General features: G+C 36.5%; 3 protein-coding genes across 3 annotated transcripts; 2 read left to right on the forward strand and 1 right to left on the reverse strand.

Annotated features, from left to right (window-relative positions):
- Positions 1-1566: 1566 nt before the first annotated feature.
- LOC136799043 (alanine aminotransferase 1-like) lies at positions 1567-9438 on the forward strand. Its single transcript, XM_067055724.1, has 9 exons — positions 1567-1878; positions 4004-4099; positions 4313-4549; positions 4827-4934; positions 5226-5569; positions 5768-5942; positions 8105-8260; positions 8782-8894; positions 9160-9438. Exons 1-9 carry the CDS (start codon positions 1645-1647, stop codon positions 9251-9253), a joined length of 1557 nt encoding a protein of 518 aa, XP_066911825.1. The 5' UTR covers positions 1567-1644; the 3' UTR covers positions 9254-9438.
- Positions 9439-12749: 3311 nt separating this feature from the next.
- LOC136799188 (uncharacterized) lies at positions 12750-16757 on the forward strand. Its single transcript, XM_067055876.1, has 2 exons — positions 12750-12763; positions 15977-16757. Exons 1-2 carry the CDS (start codon positions 12750-12752, stop codon positions 16755-16757), a joined length of 795 nt encoding a protein of 264 aa, XP_066911977.1.
- A 2808-nt stretch (positions 16758-19565) lies between these two features.
- Positions 19566-21547, reverse strand: LOC136799198 (uncharacterized). The gene is made up of 2 exons (XM_067055886.1): positions 20216-21547; positions 19566-20063 (listed from the first exon to the last, which is right to left on the reverse strand). Exons 1-2 carry the CDS (start codon positions 21545-21547, stop codon positions 19566-19568), a joined length of 1830 nt encoding a protein of 609 aa, XP_066911987.1.
- Between the last annotated feature and the right edge of the window lie 993 nt (positions 21548-22540).

Here is a 22540-nt window from a genome sequence, read left to right on the forward strand (position 1 = left end):
TGATGTGATATTTGGAATACTGTATCAGAAAAAGTTTTCAAGACCTGATCCCGACCTAATCGTGCTTCTCTTGTTTTTGGGAAAAATGCTATTCGTCGTAAAGACAGCAAAAGTTGCTTGTTTCCAGAATGGCAAATAATAAAGTAAAGATTTGTGATTGAACATTGACTATCGCATGTGGCAATATATAAGAGAGAGAGTACTTGTACAGACCCTATGCTGTAGTTCTGTATTCTGATTGGATTGCATGACATGATATTGTATTATACTGTAATGGATAGATGATAGACAGTTCTTGGTTTTTGACTGGTTGTGGTTTCTTGTTGTTTTATGAATTTGAGATTTTATGCTCGATTTTACAGACAATGACATTTTTCGTTTTCGAAGAACATATAAATAAAACTGTCGGTGCTTATTTTCAGTGACAGCTATACGAATTCAAGACTCAAGCAAATGTTTTTTTTGGGGGGAGATTGATTACATACATTGTTTTGTATACGGTATTTTAGCCTGCTAGTCTAAAGTAATTTTTATTTATTTTGTTGAAGGTTATTTTAAAGATGAGCTTTGTAAAAATCATACAAAATACTTTTATGTCAAATCACAAAATTATCACTCAAGAAACGAATTTTTCTCTTGTTAACTTTTCCATAAAACACAAACATAACTTTTTGAAAAAAAATGAACAAATTTTTCCTTCACTCTCCATCGGCACACTTTACAATAGAATTTCATTTTATATGTTACAAAAGGAGCGCATAAACTGTAAGACGGAGAGTTTGTTTATCTAATCTTACGATAAGAGCCAATCAGAAGATAGAAAAAAAGACAAAATAAAAAAATTCTAAATAATGTTTTGATATTATGTTCTGTGTGTGGTGTGACATATTTTTGATGTGAAACGATTTAAGTCAACGACGAATAATTATGCAAATTATGTGAGTTTACGTTATCACTCGCCGCGAAATTTGAATTGTCGTTGTTGTCAGTTGATAAGCTACCGAGTTTACTGTCCCTAAGCTAGTTATTCAGTCACAACTTAACCATCAGATTTATCCAAGTGACTGAATCAAACTAGCTTAGATTTCTAGGCTAGTTTACAGCCTGGTCTCCCTAGAGCGTTTTGCATTCTCATATGAGAATGCAGTCCGCTTGTTTGCGATCACTTCGTTAAAACCGTAAGGGCCAGTCTACACGGCGCTGAGCAATTCTAAAGCAAAAATAGCATAGTCCTCCAGTTGCTAGTGAAGATAGGGCTTTCTGTTACATGAAAACATGAAAAAGAAGAAAACAGAGGCAAGTTCATTTTCCAAGAAAACATGGTTGGTCATGATAATGCATGCAAACTTTTTTATGGACTTTGGTGTAATCTTTGGATGTTTTAAATAGTTTTCGATCTTGTAAGACTGCTTTTTATCAATTTCTGTTCTGCTGCCCTGGGTTGGCTAGGAAACATGGGTTTTCACTTTCATTCTCTAGGGAGACCAAGCTCTATAATTTAAGAACTTTGTATGTTGAGGTAAATTTTGTTTTTCTTAAATTTTGAGCTTGGATATCCAGGCTACAGAAAGTCGAGGAAGTTCAACCTGCCAACCTGATTCAACAAAAGATAAAAAGTAAAGGTTTGAAGTGCTCTAACTCAATATGCTTAGCAAAGCTTCATCTAGCCTTGGAAAGTCATTGTTGTCTCTTTCTCGTAGCAACAACTTATTGCCCAGAGTTTGCACTGCCTCCTTTCATTATGGAAATGCACTTCAACAAAAGCGAGCTGCTCTTTTAGATATTGACAATATCAACCCTCATGTAAAAGCTGTGGAATATGCTGTCAGGGGACCCATTGTAATCAGAGCTTCAGAAATTGAACAAGAATTAGCAAATGTAAGTATGGGTCTTCTTTCAGCATCTCATGTAAAAAAGGCACTAGTTTTTTGTCCAGTTGTGGAAACGATGCAAAGTCCACGCCAAATTGTTATTTGTTTAAACTGAGGTCTACGCCAAAAAAAGGTCCGCTAGCAGGGGGTTTCAGGGAAGCGCTGTAAGCCCCCTAAACAGGTCCAGGGCTGAGCCCTGGGATATTTTAAGGTGGGTAAATACAGGTAAATATGCTGAAAAACTGCTGACTCAGCAAAAAATATCGATAATTTTCAATATTTAAACCAAAATATCTCGAGATCTAGACATCAAAAGTTGACAAACCATACCATTTTTGGATACTACTAATTCAGGGCTATCCAGCTGTGGGAATGATTTTTTCTGAAAATCCCTCTAGGAAAATGCTGACGTCATCGGAAAACGCCAAAAACGTTGATTTTTCGCCTTAAAAATGTCATTTCTTGGCACCAGGTGGTCGAAACTTAACAAATAACCCTATTTTCTTTATCTACTTTTCACGCTGAATCAGTTGGTAGCCTCTGATATTTGATTTTCAGACTTCGAAAAAACCGTTAGAAAAGGGGGGACCCTTGATAAGTCCTATCGATTAACTAAAAATCGATTCACTCGAAAACTGCAGGAGATTCGAAGGGCAAATTTTTTTTGTCAATTCTACACCCTATTAGGAGCATAATATCAAAAATTTGCCCTGATCTAAGGGGTGCCCTACGAAAACCATTCTTAAGGCCTTCTGAATCTTGGACGCTGGTCTAATATGGTTAGGTTATTAGATTAGATTTCTTATTACAAGTTTTGTTGCGACAGAAAAAACTTTCATATACTCTCTCCAACAATCAAGTGTACAGACTGAGTGTCTTTTGTCGGAATGAAGGCGGCATCTTGTATGTCGTCACAAAACATTTGACTTCATGAAAAGATTCAAATTTTGAAAGGTGTGGGAGTAAAAAAGGAGGGATAGATGTTTTGACGAATGCGACAGTCTTTTGAATAACTAATTACTTCACATACATTACTTTTCCTCAGCCAATAAAAACATGATAAATTATCTTGTCTCTAGGTAACTGCTGTGGAGTAATTAGCTATTTAAAAGACCGTCGCGTTTACCAAAACAACTAATAATTGACACTTTGAAAGAAAAAAATGGAAAGACTAGTCTTATCTTAGACTACTCTTAAAAATTCATTGTCCTATTTTCAAAGGGTTTAAAACTATCCGAAAATTACTGAAGGTGGTTCAAAACATGAACTTTAATACAGTCAAAAAAAACATATAGCCAGTATAGTCCATATAGCTTATTATATTAATCTTTCTCTAATATTTTCACCAGCCATATTCTCCAAAGTGGAGATAGTCAAAAGTTTCTGACTATTACAAAGGAAATATTAAGACCTTTTGTAGGGCACAATGTCATGTTGAATAATTAAAAACTCCATCATTACAACAATAGGCTTGAACTTACAGCATTGCTGCAGCATAACATTTGTGATGTTGGCATTTTTAGGCTTACACAAATAAATGTATAGAAATAGGAATTGCTTGTCCTCTAGGCAACAGCTGTCTTGTAAAAGGTTATGCCTTAGGTATGAAAAATACTGGTGATCCTCTTTTATCAAGGATGAGGAATATTTTGTTGTCTCTATAACACAAAAATTAGTTCAGCAAAATTAAAGGAAAATGACAGACAGGATTATTTCTTCTTAAAATGTTCTTAAAACTTTTACAAAAAAGTAAATCACAGAATTGCAAGAGTACTATATATGGCTAAACTTTCTCATTCCCTGGGAAACATTCTTTGTGCATTTATGGAATGTTTTTACTGTGTGATCTTTCCCAAATCATACCAAATTATATTTTTTCGCTGCATACAACTGCATGGATAATAAATAAGGACCTTGAGACTGACTGGAAAATCTAGTCAAGAATGAGAGAAAGTGTGGCCATTGTACTGTAATATGTCAGTAATTAAAAAAAAACTGGTTTAACTATTTTTTTAAATCTACTGTAGACACATTTTACTAAAATCTGAAATCATTTTGTAAAACTGTTTTGGGCTAACATATTTGTGCTGAAAACTTTACATGATTCAATAACCCCCTATTTTACGTTTTAGGAGGGTCAAGGTGATAAACAATTTTCGCAAGTCATAAAAGCAAATATTGGTGATTGCCATGCCATGGGACAGCAGCCAATCACTTTCATCAGACAGGTTTGTATCCTTTACTGTGAACACCAGCAATGGAAGGTCCCAGCTGTAATTTTGTTGCTCCATTCATTCAGATTTATCATAATTTCAATTTTGCGTTGTTTATGTTTCTTTGATCATCATGGCGATACTCCTCGAGCATTGTCAAGTCAAAGCTGGTCTTTGATTCTCAATAACTTTTCAATTAAATTAATTTGCTTTCCTATAACCTTACAGGTTGTCGCTGCTTGCACATACCCACCATTGATGGAACAAAATGTTTTCCCAGATGATGTAAATGCACGTGCAAATGAAATCTTGTCAACTATTCGTGGAAGCACAGGATGTTACAGTGATTCTGTTGGTATGGCCATTGTCCGCAAACATATTGCAGAGTACATTGAGAAGAGAGATGGTTATCCATGTAATATCAAAGATGTTATTGTCACCAATGGAGCCAGCTCTGCTGTTAAGGTTTGTTCTTTTTTGTTTTTTATATACTGAAAGATAATTGTTTTGAAGTTAATAATGACTAGTTAACTTTGAAGTCTATCTTGTACGTTTGTTTTGATCACTAAAATAAAATGTAATTTCTAGTAATTTTTTCTCTAATTTTAAATACGTACTAAATATGCAAGGTTGAGCTACATTATTCACCCAACAATATGATTTCTAATTTTAATTTCTAATGACAGGAAAACTTTTAAGAATTTTGAATCTAATTACTCTGCTATTTCCATTTTCTTTGCAGCTTATCTTGGAGTTGTTTATATCAGACAAAGAGACATCAGGAGCCATGATCCCTATTCCACAATACCCTTTGTATTCGGCCACCATTGCTGAATATGGCATGGGACTGGTAAGATCTTTTTAGAAATATTCACTCGATGCATTTCCTTTATCTTTAAATAATACCTCTGAATTGGAAAGACAAACTTTTAAATTGTGCTGTACCTCTCCTACCCAAAGTTTTAAACTCGTTTGAGACATTTCCAACTTCTATTTCCTAATCAAATTCGGGAGTGTTTTTTATACTGTACAAATAAGCACTTCCAGAGGAAATATCGTGTTTTCTATTTTTGGAGGAACGTTTTAAAAATGCAGAACTTATTCAAGAAAGTGTGTAGGAAATGTATTTTTTTACTCGTAGATCGGTTATTATTTGAACGAGGAGAATAAATGGGGGATGGACATCGAGGAGTTGCAAAGATCTTTGAATGAAGCACGCAAAACTTGTACACCTCGAGTACTCTGTGTCATCAATCCTGGAAACCCTACTGGTCAAGTATTACCCTACGATAACATAAGAGACATTATCCGCTTTGCAATGGAGGAGAATCTTTTCTTGTTAGCAGATGAAGTTTACCAAGACAATATTTATGGTGAAGGATGCGAATTTAACTCTTTCAAGAAGGTTTTGATGGCTATGGGAGAAGAAGCTGAAGGCTTTCAATTGGCTTCGTTTCATTCATGCTCGAAAGGATTCATGGGAGAGTGAGCGGTTTTTTTCTGGAATAACTGATGAATGTCTTGCCAATAACTTACTTACTTTAACCAAAAGTCTAAATGCTACAAAAAAACTAAGATTTATCTACGCAGATATCGACAATTCTAATAACCTCGTAGTTTTTATCCTTGTTTTTTGATAGAATCTTTTTTTCTAATTTAGCTATTTTATTCTCACTTTTCCAGATGCGGTTTACGCGGCGGATATCTAGAAGTGATCAATCTTGACGACGAAGTACATTACCAACTGAACAAATTACAATCAGCCAACCTTGGCTCCAACGTCACTGGTCAGATTGTTATGGATTGTATTGTCAACCCACCCAAAGAAGGAGATACTTCTTATGAACTCTTCCAAAAGGTAATCTTCTTGTCTGGTTTTATCTTGTAAAATGCAGCAGTAGCCGGGACAAGTTCTCTGTTAACAGTAGTTTTCGTAGAATTTTTCGCTACCGGTCAAAATAAGCTACCTTAAATGTAACTTTGAAAAAAGTTCGTTTTATATTGTGTTAGATCAATCATTGGACAGTGATGCACAAGAATTCCTTGAAAGTCTTGAAAAAAATCTGATTGTGAGCTCCTTTGGTCAAAAATATATTTGTGCTTTTTTTCACATGATAGTATATAAATTGCAAATAGTATCTCATAAAGAGATCGTATACATCTTACATGCGAGAAAAGAAAAACGGTAAAAACGAACTCGATTTTCGAAATTCTAGTGTGACCTTTATATGTGCCCAATAACACTTTGCTTTCAAAAAATTTCTCAACGTTCTATTTTCAATCTTCCGGTTTTTCCGTAAAATGCCGGAAAACTGAATATTTAAAAAGTTTTTTGCTCCGCTAACGTATTTGTTGAGTCAAACTTGAAACTAAAAACCCCTATTCTAAGTTAGCAGAGATTATACCACAATGCATTTCAAAAGCCTTTATCTATATGGGCAGACACGCACAAGCCTCAAAACCACACTAACCACAAACAGTAACTGCTAACTGAAAACCGAAATCGTAAACGTTCAAAACCATAGAGATAAGTAAAAGGTTGTGTTAAGTAAGGGCTTAACGCTTTCGTTACCAAAATCTTACCGTGCCTTTTTATTTACAAAACTGCAGTGACATCCACTCGCCTGCGCACTCTCAGTGATTTTAAAAGAACTAAAGAAAAGGCGCCTTTTAGAATTGTTTTCAATAAAAATGAACTGTGATGTGAAGGGCCTGGGGAGAGGTCATGTTTTCATAGTATTGAATATCCGTCAATTCGGTTTCATTAAACTGTCAAAAGAACTCAATTTGATGGAGACGAGACCTGATTTACCTTTTTTTCGAAACTAATTTCTGGAGAGAGTCAAATTTTATGTGAAATCTGATGACATTCACTTTGTTACAAAATCACAGAATTCGATGCGTTGACCTTTTGGCGAAAATGTCAAAATGCTTTTCGGCTTGTCGCACGCAAGTTGAATTTAATTGTGGGCGCACCACTAAGCTTGAAAAATGTGGTATTTTTAAAAGTCGGTGTAAAAGTCTCTTTATCTCGAACCTTTATAACTCGAATACATCCTTAACTCGAATATCTTCTTAACTCGAACAATTTATATTCCCCTCAGTCAAAAACGCCTTTAAAACGGGTATATACGAGTTATGGAGACCCCACTATACATTTGAACCATGTAAAAATGGTTATTTGTTACTTTGAATAACACATGCCTTAGGTACAAAGCTATAAAAGCCGAAAAAAATTCTCAATATCACAATCATTCTTGTTTCTGGAACCAAATAACAGTTTTTACGAATCAAGTACAAGCATTTACGAATCAAGTACAAGCTTTTATGAATCAAGTACAAGCTTTTACGAATCAAGCACAAGATTTTACGAATCAAGTACAAACTTTTACGAATCAAGCACAAGATTTTACGAATCAAGTACAATCTTTTACGAATCAAGTACAAGCTTTTACGAATGTAGCACAAGATTTTACGAATCAAGTACAAACTTTTACGAATCAAGCACAAGATTTTACGAATCAAGTTCAAACTTTTACGAATCAAGTACAAACTTTTACGAATCAAGTACAAGCTTTTATGAATCAAGTACAAGCTTTTACGAATCAAGTACAATCTTTTACGAATCAAGTACAAGATTTTACGAATCAAGTTCAAGCTTTTACGAATCAAGTTCAAGCTTTTACGAATCAAGTTCAAGCTTTTACGAATCAAGTACAAACTTTTATGAATCAAGTACAAGCTTTTACCGAATCAAGTACAAGATTTTAAGAATCAAGTACAAGATTTTACGAATAAAGCATAATTTTTTACGAATCAAGTACAAGATTTTACGAATCAAGTACAAGCTTTTACGAATCAAGTACAAGCTTTTACGAATCAAGTACAATATTTTACGAATCAAGCACAAGCTTTTACCGAATTAAAGTACAAGCTTTTACGAATCAAGTACAAGCTTTTACGAATCAAGTACAAGATTTTACGAATTAAGTGCAAACTTTTACTTTTTTTTCACAACAGGAAAAGAACGATGTGTTGGAATCGTTAAAAACACGAGCGAAATTGGTCCACAAGCGATTGAACTCTATCGAAGGGATCACATGTAATGAAGTGATGGGTGCCATGTATGCTTTCCCAAGAATCCATCTCCCACCTAAAGCTGTTGCTAAAGCAAAGGTAAGATGATTCATTAATGGTTGAAATTGTCTTGACTTTCCCCTTGGATGATATTGGAAAATACTCATCTGACCATCACGATTATATATCCTACACGGTTTTTATTAAAACATCCAAAGTTTTTGAAGCCTTTGGATGTCCTTAACTATTCGAGTTTTAAGCCTTAAAAAGTCATTTCAAAGTACTCCTATTCTTAGCATTTTGTGAATAATTGTGCTCGATTTCATAAGAGATTAGGTTTTCGAGTCCGCGAAGCTTTAAAATGCTGTCAACTTGTTTTAACATTTTGGCCATCGAAGCCTTATGTTCCTATATAGCTTTTTCTAATTTTTTTCTTATTCTTTATAACAGCAAGAACTTACTTTTCATAGAAGCTAGGTCAAACACACTAGTAAGGTGAAATCTCACCTTAACCTTACTGTTTCCTAACCAATTTACTGACACAGAGGTGTAAATAGAACTAGTCAATAAACACCTGAGTGTCAATCATCTCACGTTTTCGTTCATTTTGTTTGTTACAGTCACTGGGTCAAGAACCGGATTTCTTTTATTGTTTACAATTGTTGGAAGAAACCGGACTATGCGTTGTTCCGGGAAGCGGTTTCGTTCAAAAGCCGGACACTTATCATTTCAGGTATGAGTCGTTTGTTGCGTTGCGTTTTGTTTTTCACCTTGCCCTTTTAAAGTTAGTGACGAATCATTATGTTGTGGTATATTTTTTTATCTACTTTTTATATCGATTTTCGAACATAAGGAATATGTATTTCCTATGAATCATACAACTCTGTAATTTATAAACACCGATGGTCATGTCTTTAATATACCTTAGATTTAATTCTATGAAATTTCAATGATGAAAACGTCGTTAGTAATATCTGACTTATTCACATTTTTTATAGAATGACGATCTTACCCCCTGAAAACGAAATCGAAACATTTTTGGAACTGCTGGAAGGTTTCCACAATCGTTTCTTGGTAGAATATAAAGACTAGAGAAATGTTTGGAAAGTCGAGAAGAAGGGCGAATTTAATAGTATGAATAGAATGAATTGTTGGCTTGTATTCTTGCAGCAAAACGATTGAATTTCTAAAAACTTTTTAAAAAATTGAAAGAAGAAGGCAAAAACCTCCCTTAGAGTTGATTGGCGTTTTTATAAGAAGGCAGTTTCCTTTTCTAGCATATAACATGTTTTTCGTTATATTAATCTGCTTAGCCTCCCTTTTAACGAGCGTGCGGTATTAATTCGAAATAATTATTTGAGATTTGACTTTTCAGAAATGCATTCAATCGTTATTCCATGTCATTCGAAATCTTGAACCCTACTTGCGACTAAAATAATAACAGCTCCGTCCCTGCAGCTTAAGTTTCTGCAGGAAAGGTCTGAAGACCTTGCAAAAATAGAATTTAGTATATTGTTAGTATCTTATTTATATTTACATTTTCTTTATATTCTATGCACTCTTTAGATTGATTTTTAATTTTTCAGTAAACCTTTTTTGGTTGTATTGCTAAGTTGTATCTACCAATGAAGATTTTTACTCTCGAGAAGGGAAAATAGCGCTTGGAAATGATAAAATACTTCTAGATTTGTGGTAAATGTAGCTTAATTTTCGTCACAAAGAAACAAGAGCACCATCGGCACCATCTGCTTTATTTCTTAAAATTCTTCATTTTGTTCAATTTTTACAGATATACAATCGTGTCATGTTTTATATCAAAATGTCAAAAATATAAATAGATTTTTTTAACATGGCTTGTCCATTGAAAAATAGAAAGAATATGATTAAAATATTGTATAGTTTTATTTTGAGGATCTTGACCTCATTGCTGTTATAGTTGTGTTGACTTTGGAGAAAAACAAGGACAAGGTACATTTTGGCCAACGATAATAGCGATTAAACAAATCCAATTTTGAATCAATTTCACCATAATTCAAACTTCTACAACTCGACATGATACTTAACCCCCGTGAAGGAATAACCTTTTTCGCATTCCCTTCATTTATTAGCTTGAGGAGAGTCCACTAACGTGTAGAAGTTTCGCTGGATTTAGTATGTTAATCTTCATTGGTTTGAAGTTTGTCATTTTTAATTGCTCTTGTGAATAACTTAGATGTTATTATTTTTCCTCTAATAACATAATACTTTTATTGCCTTAAAGGCTTGGGGACACAAGAAATTTTTTTCGCGTTGGTGCAATGCATGAGTTCGTGGAGTTTGTGTTGTAAAAGTACCTCCTTATCACCGAAGATTTGTTTCAGGCGATCCCATATGTCTTTGATGTTGTCAATACTTTTAACAATAGCCAAGGCTTGTTTATCGAGGTAATTGTTCTTGAGAAACTCTGGCTGAAGCGACTTGGGTACAGAATCGGAGTGAAGTTTATCAAACTCATCAATAAAAGTATAAATGTCAATTTTTGAATCATACCCGGTGAATTGTGGCAGTTTGATGTTAAGTCGGCTCTTCTTGAACGATTCAAGCTTGTCGAATTCTCTAAGTTTGACTTCATCATTAATCTTTACGTGGTATGCTGCTCTCGATTTGATGAGTGCTTCATACTTTGTCTTCAAACTGTTGTATTTCTCCATATCTGGACGAAGGCCGAGTAGTTCACGAAGTTTTGATGGTATTTCCTTCAGCTCTTTGGATTGCTCCTCAATGTGTGATTTACGCTGCTTGAGTTCTTCATTACTGAGGAGGGTTGCAATACAAGTGCAGCTTGCGTTGAGGTAGGTGATTGTGCGATCAATTTCGTCAATTAAAAGACACGCTTGGTTGGTTGAGATCTGAGTGGCAGCATTGACCTCTGCCGAATGATGAGCCTCAGTGAGAATGTTCAATTGCTGCAAATACACTACCACTTGATGTGTGATGTCTGTGTAGAACGGTTGATAATTTGTTTGGTATTCCTTGGGATCCATCAATGCAGCAATGGTTTTGTGGATGGACCGATATTGAAGACGTAGCTCTTTGATTTTTTCGGTGCTTGAGTTGATCAGCCGTAATGAGTTCTTTACAATATCTGTTGAGTTTTCTTGGATAGCATCGGTGATCTCATCTCGAAAAGTAGACTCTTCAATGAGAAGCTTCTTTAATTCAGTCTCCACCATGATGCCATCAGCTCTGGGTTTGATCGCTTCTTCTTCCATTGGCGGATGATAAGCTTCTTTGGCTAGCGGATGGGTAACTTCCGGAGATGTTGGCTTTATGATTTTCTTGCCGGTAGTACCATAGATATCGTATCTGATATTGGCTTTTGATCTTCTGGGTCGATCTGACATGAAACGTTGATCAGTTGACAAACAACTTCAACGCTGTTTGAATGTAGGGATTCACGGAGTGGGGATGAATAAATTGGAAGCGGTCACAAGTGTTTGTAACATGTGTGATGATAATGTTCAAACTGAAAATTGAAATTGAAAAAATACTAAATATTGATCACAAAGAAAAAGCTTAAGTCTAAAGTAAAACTAAAGTATAAGCCTGTTTGAATGTATAAATTTGAATATTGATTGATGAAATTGATTGAATAGTATTAGTTGAAAATAAAGTAAGCTAGTCCTAGCCTAATCTTAATGCCTCATGATGCAAAGCATCAAGAAAGAAAAAAACAAAATGGCCGACAAAACAAAATGGCCGACAAAACAAAATGGCTGAAAAAACTTACCAGCTTGCCTGAAGTGTGAGGCTGGAATAATCCAGGCAGTGGTGTGATAAAAGTTAGTAAACTAAACTCATATTGATGAGAGAAAAGTTTATAAGTTATGACTAAGTCTTGTTTGAAGTTGGACTTTTGAAATTTGATGTTCACTCCATGAAATCTCTTGTTGAACTGATGTGAAAATGAAAGTCCTTGCTTAAATAGCAAATTCTAGAAAATGTGTAATTTACAGAATGATAAATTCTAGGTCATAGGTCAAAGTTGATAAATGAAAAAAATGTATAAATTACTGACCAAAACCAAAAATTGGAAAAATGCATATTTTGAATAAATTAACATAAATAAACGAATTAGGATCCAAAATGGTGAACACTGAGAACAGAAAAACACTGAAAATGCAGAAAGCATGAGAAAAACTGAAAAACTGAGAAAAATGAGAAACACAGAGAAAACCTGAACAAAATGTGAGGGAATGCCAAAAATGACGAGAAAAACACTGAACTGAAAGGGTTTGAACAAAAGCTGGCTCGCCTAGTTGGCCCAGGCCATTTGGCCTACTATATGGCCCACCTTTTGGCTCACTGATTTTGCTGAATAAGCAGTTTTTAAAAAAGCGAGTAAGAGTCGATCGTCGATATAAGGGGAAAATTACGAAATTTATAGACCCGTGCCGGCCCGGCAATCGTCCTTACGGGAAGGTCTTGCGCTGTACTAATTGTTAAAAAAGTCCAGACCGATTTAAGGCAAAATCTAATCCGGCGATGTGTCTTCAATTTTGGTGCTACGTCTTAAATATTTTGCAGGCTTGTTCTCCATTTGGTAGAAATGCCTCACGGAAAGTTTGACCCAATTCGAACTGGGGATCGCTAGTGCGTGAACCGAACACCTTATACCACTGGGCCAACTTCAAGCCGTGCGCTGATTTAAATTCTCAGGGATGTCATTCCTTTGCTAGCTTGACTTGGCCCAGAGCTCAATAGGGACCCCTCAAAGTATTTTTTAGACTTGGCTGAAGGTGTACAGCACCAAATTTCCTAATTTTCCCCTTATATCGACGATCGACTCTTACTCGCTTTTTTAAAAACTGCTTATTCAGCAAAATCAGCGAGCCAAAAGGTGGGCCATATAGTAGGCCAAATGGCCCGGGCCAACTAGGCGAGCCAGCTTTTGTTCAAACCCGAACTGAAAAGGCTTAGCCGTTACAAACATGCTCTATCCCACACAAGAAAAAAAGTGTCCCATGGTTTCTGTTTCTGTTTTTGTTTCAGGGACAAAAGTGAGATTTTACTTTTATTGGTAGAAAAAAAAATGGGGTGGAGACACGAGAAAGCGTTTCAGGTTGGGTGGGATGGAGCATGTTGCATTGCACCAACGGGAAAAAAAACTTCCCGCGTCCCCAAGCCTTTAGAATGAATACGAAAAATCTTCGGCAAAGGTGCGCATGTTTTTATTACTGAGTTTGTTTGCAGCATACACAACCTCTTAGAATAAAGTCGAAAATTGGAATCGGAAATCCATTAAACCCTCACGGAAATCACAGCGAAGTAAATTTTTTTTTCATTTTGGTGTCACTGGTGTCAGCGACAAAAAAAGGTCGCGTGAAAATTTTCTTCTACGGAAGACCACCAGCCGTGCATGAATTGTTGGATTCATAATTAAATTTGTTTTCCTCTCCGCGTACCGCGATGGATAAAATATTGACATTGTTAGGTAAGATCGTAAAAAATCAGTCGATTTATTTTTCTGTGGAGTCAACACAAAAACTCATCACTTCAACATGGCTTATGTTTTCAAAGAAAGTAACGGTGAAAATGTTGTTTTTATAATGATATTTTTCAATATTTAAACTCTCTGAAAGTCATAGTTTGATTTGGATCTAATTTTTTGTGAACTTAGGTTTTTAAAAGATAGCTGCGATGGTGGTTTACTTTTGATCATATGTATAAATTTTTTTCTTTTTCTTGATCACTTGATTGTTTTAGTGATGGCCCTGAAAGGGCAATAGGATGGTAGAGGATGATGCAACTAAAATTTTTAAAAAGGAAAAATTCTTGTACACTCAGCCAGTCTAAACTCCTATATCAAGATTACGGGATCAGATGGGAGGAATTGGAGTTCAGCAGGCCGATTTTACTTTCATTCTCAGTGGTTTTATTTTCGATTGGGCCATTCCAGAAAATTTTTGTTACCCCCGTCGGATGACGTACATTTAAAAAATTTTTCTAGCCTCAGAAATAATTTTTTTTTCAGTGGAGGTTGGAAATTTTGATGAAAATCCATGGCATGTACTACAAAATGCGTCGGAAATTCCACTCTTTTTTTGCCGTTTTTAATTCAAATGCCTTCGAAATTCATAATACATTTTTTTCTCTTGCCTTGGAAATTTTGAATTTTGGTAAAAGCTTTTGCCCTCTGAAAGACCATGTCGTCCACCACCCTGTTATAGACAAATTCTGGAATGGCCCATTTCAAGCCAACATCTTAGCAACGGGGTGCTTGCCCATGGTTAACAGGGGATTGTGCAAAAAAACAAACATAAGATTTTAAGTTCTTTTATTCAATGAATTTTTACGGCACTTTGTTGACAATCTAACTCTCGCATCAAATTCCCACTTTCTTTTGAGAATTGAAGATGAGAAATACCGTAGAAACGTCCAATATCGACATGCGTCTTGTTATTTCGACCAGCTGTAGGCTGGTCTTCGAAATAAAAAATCAAACATAAACAAATACCGTCAACTGCTCTAACTTGGGACTATCTGACAAAACATGGGACAATTCGGCCACCATTTCACCGAACCTCCAAAGTCATTTGATTTGAGTTAATGAACGGCGTATTAAAAAATACACAATTTCTCTTTTGCACCAAGTAGGCTTTTAAATCGAAATCCGTAGTGGAACACACGCAAGTGTCTGTGCACTCTAAGAGGAATGAAGAAGTACCATAGAGTCGTCTAATCTCGACATACGTCTTGCAATCTCGACACCGGATCTGTAAAATAATCAAAACAAACCTTGAATGAAATTCTTGGTATCATTCTTATCGAACAAGTTCATCCATCAAACTAGAAGTTCAGTAAACATTGCAATCCTTTCAATTAAAAAAACAGCCAAATTATAAGCAGTTTTACACAACACAAGAAACGCATGCAAACTTCCTCGTAACTTTCTCGTGTCCATCATTAAAATTTTACAACTTTATTACGCTTCAAGTCACGTGATAAAAATAATTTGCGCGCTTAGCCTGGTTTCCCCCCCTCCTTATATATAAAAACAAACACGCTCTAGGCGCTAACAGGCCGCACGCCGTGATTGCCAGTATGGCGGTCACATTAAATTCAAAAGGAAAAACCGGGTTCTTTTATTATTTTCGGTTCACGGTAAAAATGTCTACTAAAAAATTCCTCGCGTGCAAAATGTTGTGTTGTTGTGATTTGGACATCTTCGTTGAAAGTATGCTAATTAGTTTTTAGCGATTACTACATCGTTAAAGTTTTCTTTTCAAATATAAGTAATAACTCTTCACATTTCTCATATTATATTAACAATCTGTGACGTGATAGAGAGAGAGTACATTTTAGTGATTGATTGATAACTTTGGTATGTATTTGTTTATGTTTGATTTTTTATTTCGAAGACCAGCCTACAGCTATGTCGAGATTGCAAGACGTATGTCGAGATTAGACGACTCTACGGTATGATTGATAAACTTGGTAGAGTTATCAAAACAAATTTGTTGTCAAAGAGATTTAACAGTAAGTGAAAATACAGGCCAGATATCAACCAGTCCCATGTTTCGACCAATCGTCCCAAGTTAGAGCAGTTGACGGTACATACCAAAGTTACCAATCAATCACTAAATTATATTCTCCCTATCACGTCACAGATTGTTGATATATGAGAAATGTGAAGTGTTATTTACTTATTACTTATGAATTGAATTGAATTGAATTGAATATATTTTCGCTGCAACACAGCAGGATAACCCCTTACAAAAAAAAATAGATTTCTCTAATACAATTTCTCTAATACTCTGTTACCAACATCGTCAGTGCTTACGCGCCCACACTCGAATCCACCACCAAAAAACCTGAACTGACCCGTAACTTCTACGAGAAACTATCATCCGTTACCAAAACTTTCAAAGCGAGAGAAGCCCTCATAATAGGAGGTGATTTCAATGCTAAAACCAGAGCGGTACCTAACACCTACCCAAACGAAATAGTTGGTAAATTCGCTAAAAGTGACATAAACATTAATGGAGAAAAGCTGATCGAATTCTGTATGCTTTATAACCTCAGAATTACAAATACTTTCTTCAAACACAAACCAATCCACCTTACCACCTGGGAGTCACCTATCGATATAACCAACGTTATGGACTCGAAAACAAATAGTCCCAGAAGAAACCCGTACCGTAACCAAATAGACTACATCCTTGTGAGAAACAACGTCAATACAAGAACCCTAGACTCCAAAGCAACAATCTCCAAAGTCACCCAAGTCAGACCACAAACCAGTAATCGCAAAAATAATCGTCCAAATGGAAAACACCAGCAAAAATCCAAAATTGTTTCGAAACGCTTCAATGTAATAAACTTTAATAATACAGAAACCATAATCAGTTATAAATACGAGATAATGACGACAATAGCGAACGAAAATGATCAGTCCACCGATAACCAATCTATGTGGGACAATATCGCAAAAACTTTAAAGCAAGCCGCTACCAACACGATAGGCTTCGTTAAAAAATCCAAGAATCCCGTCAACTGGAAGTTCAAGAACTTTCGATACTTCAACGAAATATTCAACATCGAATACAATCAGTAACACCCAAACAAGCAGAAACTTTCCTCAAGCAATTTCGCAATCGCATACTAGCTGAAATACACACCATCATGAATCTGGAAGAAAACGAAAAAGTGAACAGAACTACCCGTGAACTCGAATACTTCCACGATAACAACAAGATGTATCAAGCTGTCAAGAAAATCAAAAACCTAAAACCACCTGAAAAGCTTCTTATCAAAGGAGAAAATGGACTAACAGCAGACCCAAAGGAACAAAGTGAATAATAGCTACATACTTCAAAGGAATTTTCTTCAAAAATCAAGAACAACCAACAATCGTACCACCAGCCCTATGCTAGCACCGTTCACGTCAGTCGAAATCAACAAAGCTGTTAAGAAAATGAAACGAAACAGAAGCCCAGGATGTGATGAAATACCAATTGAACTGATAAAATTTCTCCAGAACTATCCACCAAAGAAGCCAACCTATAACAACATAGCCGAAACAGGGAACATACCAAAAGAGGGATCAGTACGGTATCCTTAAAACCCCTGCAAAAACCCAACAAAGCAAAAGGACCACCATCAAACTTACGACCATCGTTCTACTACTTTCATCACTACGAAAAATCCTTGCAGCTTGCATTATCACCGAATCAGAGACCGACTTGACGCAGAAATACCACTCTCTCAGCAGCCTACCGAGCGAACAGATCCACAACCGAGCACGTCTTCGCGGCAAAACTTGTAATTGAACGGACTATAACATCAAAATGTGAAGCCGTTCACTTAATACTTCTTGATATGAGCAAAGCGTTCGACAGTCTTAATAGAAACAAACTGCTGCATGACTTGCAATCTACCATCTCACCAGACGAACTCCACATTATCGCAGTCCTCCTTAATGTATCGCTCAGCGTCAAATGTAACCAAACTCTAAGCTCTGAGTTCGCAACTGACACCGGAGCACCACAAGGAGACTGTGTAAGTGCTAACGAATTTACGTACTACCTAGCAAAAGCACTTCACCCGCTGAAAAACCACCAAATACCCAACCATCCTGATGCACTTCCTACTGTACCATCCATTCCTGCTGACCATCTAACAGACCACAATTACGCCATTGTCACAGAAAAAGAACAAATCGATATTGAAATGGAGTATGCTGACGATATCGGGAAAGTAACTTCAGACTATCGCGCACTGCAAAAGTTTAAGCAGACCGTCCCAACAGAACTAGAAAAACGAGATCTAGTAATAAATCAGGACAAAACGGAACAATTTACCATCACAAAAATAACAACGAATGGAAAAAGTGCAAATTCTCGGCAGTATGCTTGATAATCAGAAGACATCAAAAGAAGAAAAGGAATATCGATTTCAGCTGCCAACAATTACGAAACGTTGTTCTGTCATATAAAAAGCTGACTACACAAACAAAAATGTCAGCATTCACGACCTACATCGAACCGATATTCCTGTATAACTGGAGCTGTGGAGTTTAACAACCTGCCAAGCCGAAAATTCCATTGATGCATTCCAAAGAAGATTGTTGCGAACTTTCGTGCTAAATGTGAGCTGGCCAGAAATCGTGAAGAATGCCGAAGTGTTCAAAAAACGCAAAGTGTAAGGTGGAGCAAACGTATCAAAGTAGAAACTGAAGTGGCTGGACTGTATTACGAGCAAATATTTCAACACCTATGAAAAAAAAGCTCGAATAGCCAACACTAGTACCAAAGACCGCGAGGGAAACCAACTACAACTTGGCTCAGTGTTGTCAAAATGACCTTAAAACCTTAATATTGAATGGGACGACGCAATATAAAAAAACTAAGTGGAACTTATCATAAATCTTGATAGTTATACAACTTTTTTACTGCTTCTTTTCGATAATTATCGACAAAGCTGATAATGCCTCAATTCCTTTCGTCGGGAGATATTTTATTATATATTTTTATTCTTTGTACCTACCGGTAATGTAATCGTTTTTTACGGAAAGACCGAATTGAATTGAATGAAATTGAATACAATGGGGAACCTAGAAGAAACTGAAAAATTATTACAGAACTAAAGAACAAATGAATAAACGATTATCATAATATTAATAGTGACACAAAATAATGAATATAAGAAATATTTTTACTTTTATTTTATGAAAATTTCTTTGAGTAGTTTTATCTATAAAGTTCTTCCTGTTACACGACCCACCCCCTCCCACCCTGGAAAACACAAAGCTCATGCACACACAATTACGCACACACCACACACACACACACACACACAAGATTATTCGTTTTCAGCTTTGTATTGTCTAAATAGAATTTTGTAGCTAAAGATTTTAGTTCATCAGTATCAGGGTGTGAAATCAGTGCAGGATGATTTATTAATAACTCATCCATTGTTTTACGAAAGCGAGAGAAGAGTTAGTCCAAAATTTGTGGTTTTGACCGTCGAAAGTTTTAGTAGTTTAATAGCTTTGCCCCTGGTGCCAGTTTTGTGATCAATTTCATCAAAATTATGTTGATAGGACATCAGATGGAAATTACCCTGGAGGTATTTTGAATAAATAAATATTATTACTGTCACCGATCAAGAGTTTGAGTAATTTAAGTTAGCAAACAGGGGAGTGGCAGAAGTCTTGGTTCACAAAGGTCAGATTTAGTGCAGTGTTTTGAAGAGTAAGAATTCTATGTGTGACAGTATTGTCACACAGTCCCCAGAGTGACTAGCATAGCGACATGAGAAGCAAAATGCATGATAAATGTTTAGAAGGATTGAATTGGAACATAGTGACGAAGTTTGGATATGCCCCCATTTGCCCTTCTCAATGTTAGCAGCAACGNAATGTTTAAAGTTCTTGCTGATGAAGGGTTCCTGATAGAGATGCTAGTTTTTGGTCGTGGCAGGTTCCGATGGTGGTGTTATTTTTGTAAACTGTGGTCGGTCGTGGGATGGCATTTGACAATTCCTCATCCTCTTCTATGATGGACCAGTGTTCATTGATGGTAGATCTGATGTACTCATCTTTGTTTCTGTGTAGAATGAGAGGGAGAAGGGGTGCACGAGGTCCTTGATTTCGGTTGCCACCATAGAGCAAAGTGTGACGGGGTATTGCCAGGGCCTTTGCAATGTTGCGGTTAATGAGGGATAGTGGGTATCCACGAGCCAGAAAAACTTTGGTAAGGAAATTCAGTTCTTTTGTTAGATTACGGTCATCACTGATAATGAGGTTGTATCGTAGTCCTTGTGAGTATATGATTCCTTCTTTGACATGTAGGGGGTGATTTGATTGAAAGTGAAGGAATTGGGAGCGGTCCGTGGGTTTTCTGTATATAGAAGTGTGGAACTGATGGTTAGAGATAGAGATTGAGAGGTCTAGGAAGTTGATTCTTTCTTTGGAATGTTCAAATGTAAATTTTATTGTGTCATGGATTATGTTCATGAATTGTTTTGAGACGGTTTAAGTCCTTCATCTGACCCAATGAAAAGAAAAAATACATCATCAATAAAACGTTTCCAGAGTGGGATGTATTGTTGGAACTCCATGAGTATTGCTGCTTCAACATCAGCCATGAATAAATTTGCATATTGGGGTGCGTATCGTCCTCCCATGCTGGTACCATTGTTTTGTATGTAGTGGGAATTCAAAAACCGGAAATTGCTGTGTTTCAAGACGTGTTCGAGTAGTACTTTGATGGCAAAAGGGGGAGGTGCATTTGAGTGAAGCAGGTGCGGAGATTGTTTGTAATGTCGGGAGGTGGCTTCCAGTCCATCCCCATGAGGTATGTTAGTATATAACGAGATGACGTCTGCAGTAACCATGGTGATATTGGGAGGTGGTGGGCCGAATGAATCGAGGATAGTGAGCATATGTTTTGTGTTTTTTATGTGTGAGGGTAGGTGTTCAACAAGTGGCTGTAGATGATGGGCAATGTAGCGGGAAATGTTGTCGGTGGGACCATCAAAGCCAGAGACAATGGGGCGAAGTGGGTTCTTGTTAACCTTATGTATTTTTGGTAAGCCATAGAATATGGGTGTGCGTGGTGGATCATGAGGTTTGAGATATTTAGCAGTGTGGTCGTTGATGTGATGTTTACTATGAAGGAAGTTGATAAGTATTTTGGTATCGTGTGTGATGTGGGGTGTTGGGTCGAATTCAGATATACGATACGTGTTTCTGTCGTTGAGGTGCTCTTCAAGGATCTTGTTGATGTATTGATCTTTATCCATGACGACAATGCCACCACTTTTGTCGGCTTTCTTTATTATGAGGTCCCGGTTATTTTTTAATTTAAAAAAAGATGGGAGGAAATGGTAGTGCTCAGTTTGGAGGTCTTGTTCGAATGGGACCAGTGGCGTATTATCGAGTTGTTGGAAAAAGGTGTTGACAGTTGGGTGGTTGCTGGGAGGGGGATTCCATGCGGTAGGACCTTTTTTTGGTAGTTTTGCAGGTGGTTGCTGGTCTTGGTTTTCTTGGTGGGCGTTATTGATTTGGTTCATTGGGTTAAGTTGGTTGAAGTATAGGGAGGTGTCAATTCTTCTTTTCAAGTCTTTAATAACCTCTGTTGGATTTGACTGTCTTTTGAATGATGGAATATTTGGTGAGAAGTTAAGTCCTTTGGCCAAGACGTCGATTTCATATTTTGAGAGTTGGTAGGTGGAAAGGTTGTGTATTAGGGTGTTGTTGTAGGTGTTGGTGTGTTCCTGGATGATTGATTTTCTGATTGAATTTTCCGGTTTACGGTGATGCCAGTGATGAGAGTGTGGAAATAGGTTATGGAGGCTTGGGAAATGATATCTTCTTGGGTGATGGTTGTTTGGTCTTTGCATGGTGGCTGAATAAACAGAAAGTGATGTCAAAAACTAGCTTGGATTTAGAGGATTAAGTTGAAATGTGGCTGAGTGAACAAAAGTGATGTCAAAAGCTAACTTAGATGTGGAAGACCAGGTTGAAAAGTGGTTGAATAAACCAAAAGTGATGTCAAGAAGTGATGTCAAAAAGGAACTTGAGTGTGGAGGAACAAGTAGGAAGGTGCCTCCATATCCACACATATGGATGGAAGGGATATATGTGGCGATGGGAGGATGTATTTTTAAACAGAAGGACCAGAGTTTATGGTTTGGGAATATTTGAAAGATTGGAAGAGATAGAGAAAATATTAAATTTAGTAAGATTAGAGGGAAAGGAAATCTTATATGTCCCAGCAGACTTCAATGTTTAGAATGAGATCGAGTTGTTATTCTGATGTGGCAAATTGAAAGTTTAGTGTTAAAAGTGTGAATGTTAATCATGATATTGCTGATAAGCTATTATAACGTAATTATCAAATTTGTTGGTAATATTAAAAACTTGTAAACGACAAAAAAAAAAAAAAAAGCATTTGTGGGAAACCATTTGTGTATAGAGTTTATCATTGTTGAATTTTAGGTGTGCCGTTCAGGTAGCACTGGGATTGGCGATATATGTCATGATAATACCAAGTATGTCCTTTTGCAGATAGGTTGTTAGAGACCCAGCGAAATTGGTCAAAACGTTTTTTTTATTTTCTTTTCATTGAGTTGCGATGAATATATAACGTGTGCAGCTAGCTCCGGTGCACAGCCATTTCCAAAGAAGAAGATGATTAGCTGGAACGCCTGTCTATCACTGATGGGTTGAGCTCTGAAAGCTCTTTTTATATGTTGTGGCCACGTGTCCATTGGGAAGAAGGCGTCTCCATTTATAGTGTTGACAATTGATTGTCTGTGTTGGCGTGAGAATGATCTTTGGATGTATCGGTTTTTCATGTTGGTGTGGGCGTGTGAGTTTGCAAATGTAGGATA

The sequence above is a fragment of the Clytia hemisphaerica genome, unplaced genomic scaffold, assembly GCF_902728285.1.
Source record: "Clytia hemisphaerica strain Z4C2 unplaced genomic scaffold, Clytia hemisphaerica genome assembly, whole genome shotgun sequence".
In the NCBI taxonomy this organism is placed as follows: Eukaryota; Metazoa; Cnidaria; class Hydrozoa; order Leptothecata; family Clytiidae; genus Clytia; species Clytia hemisphaerica.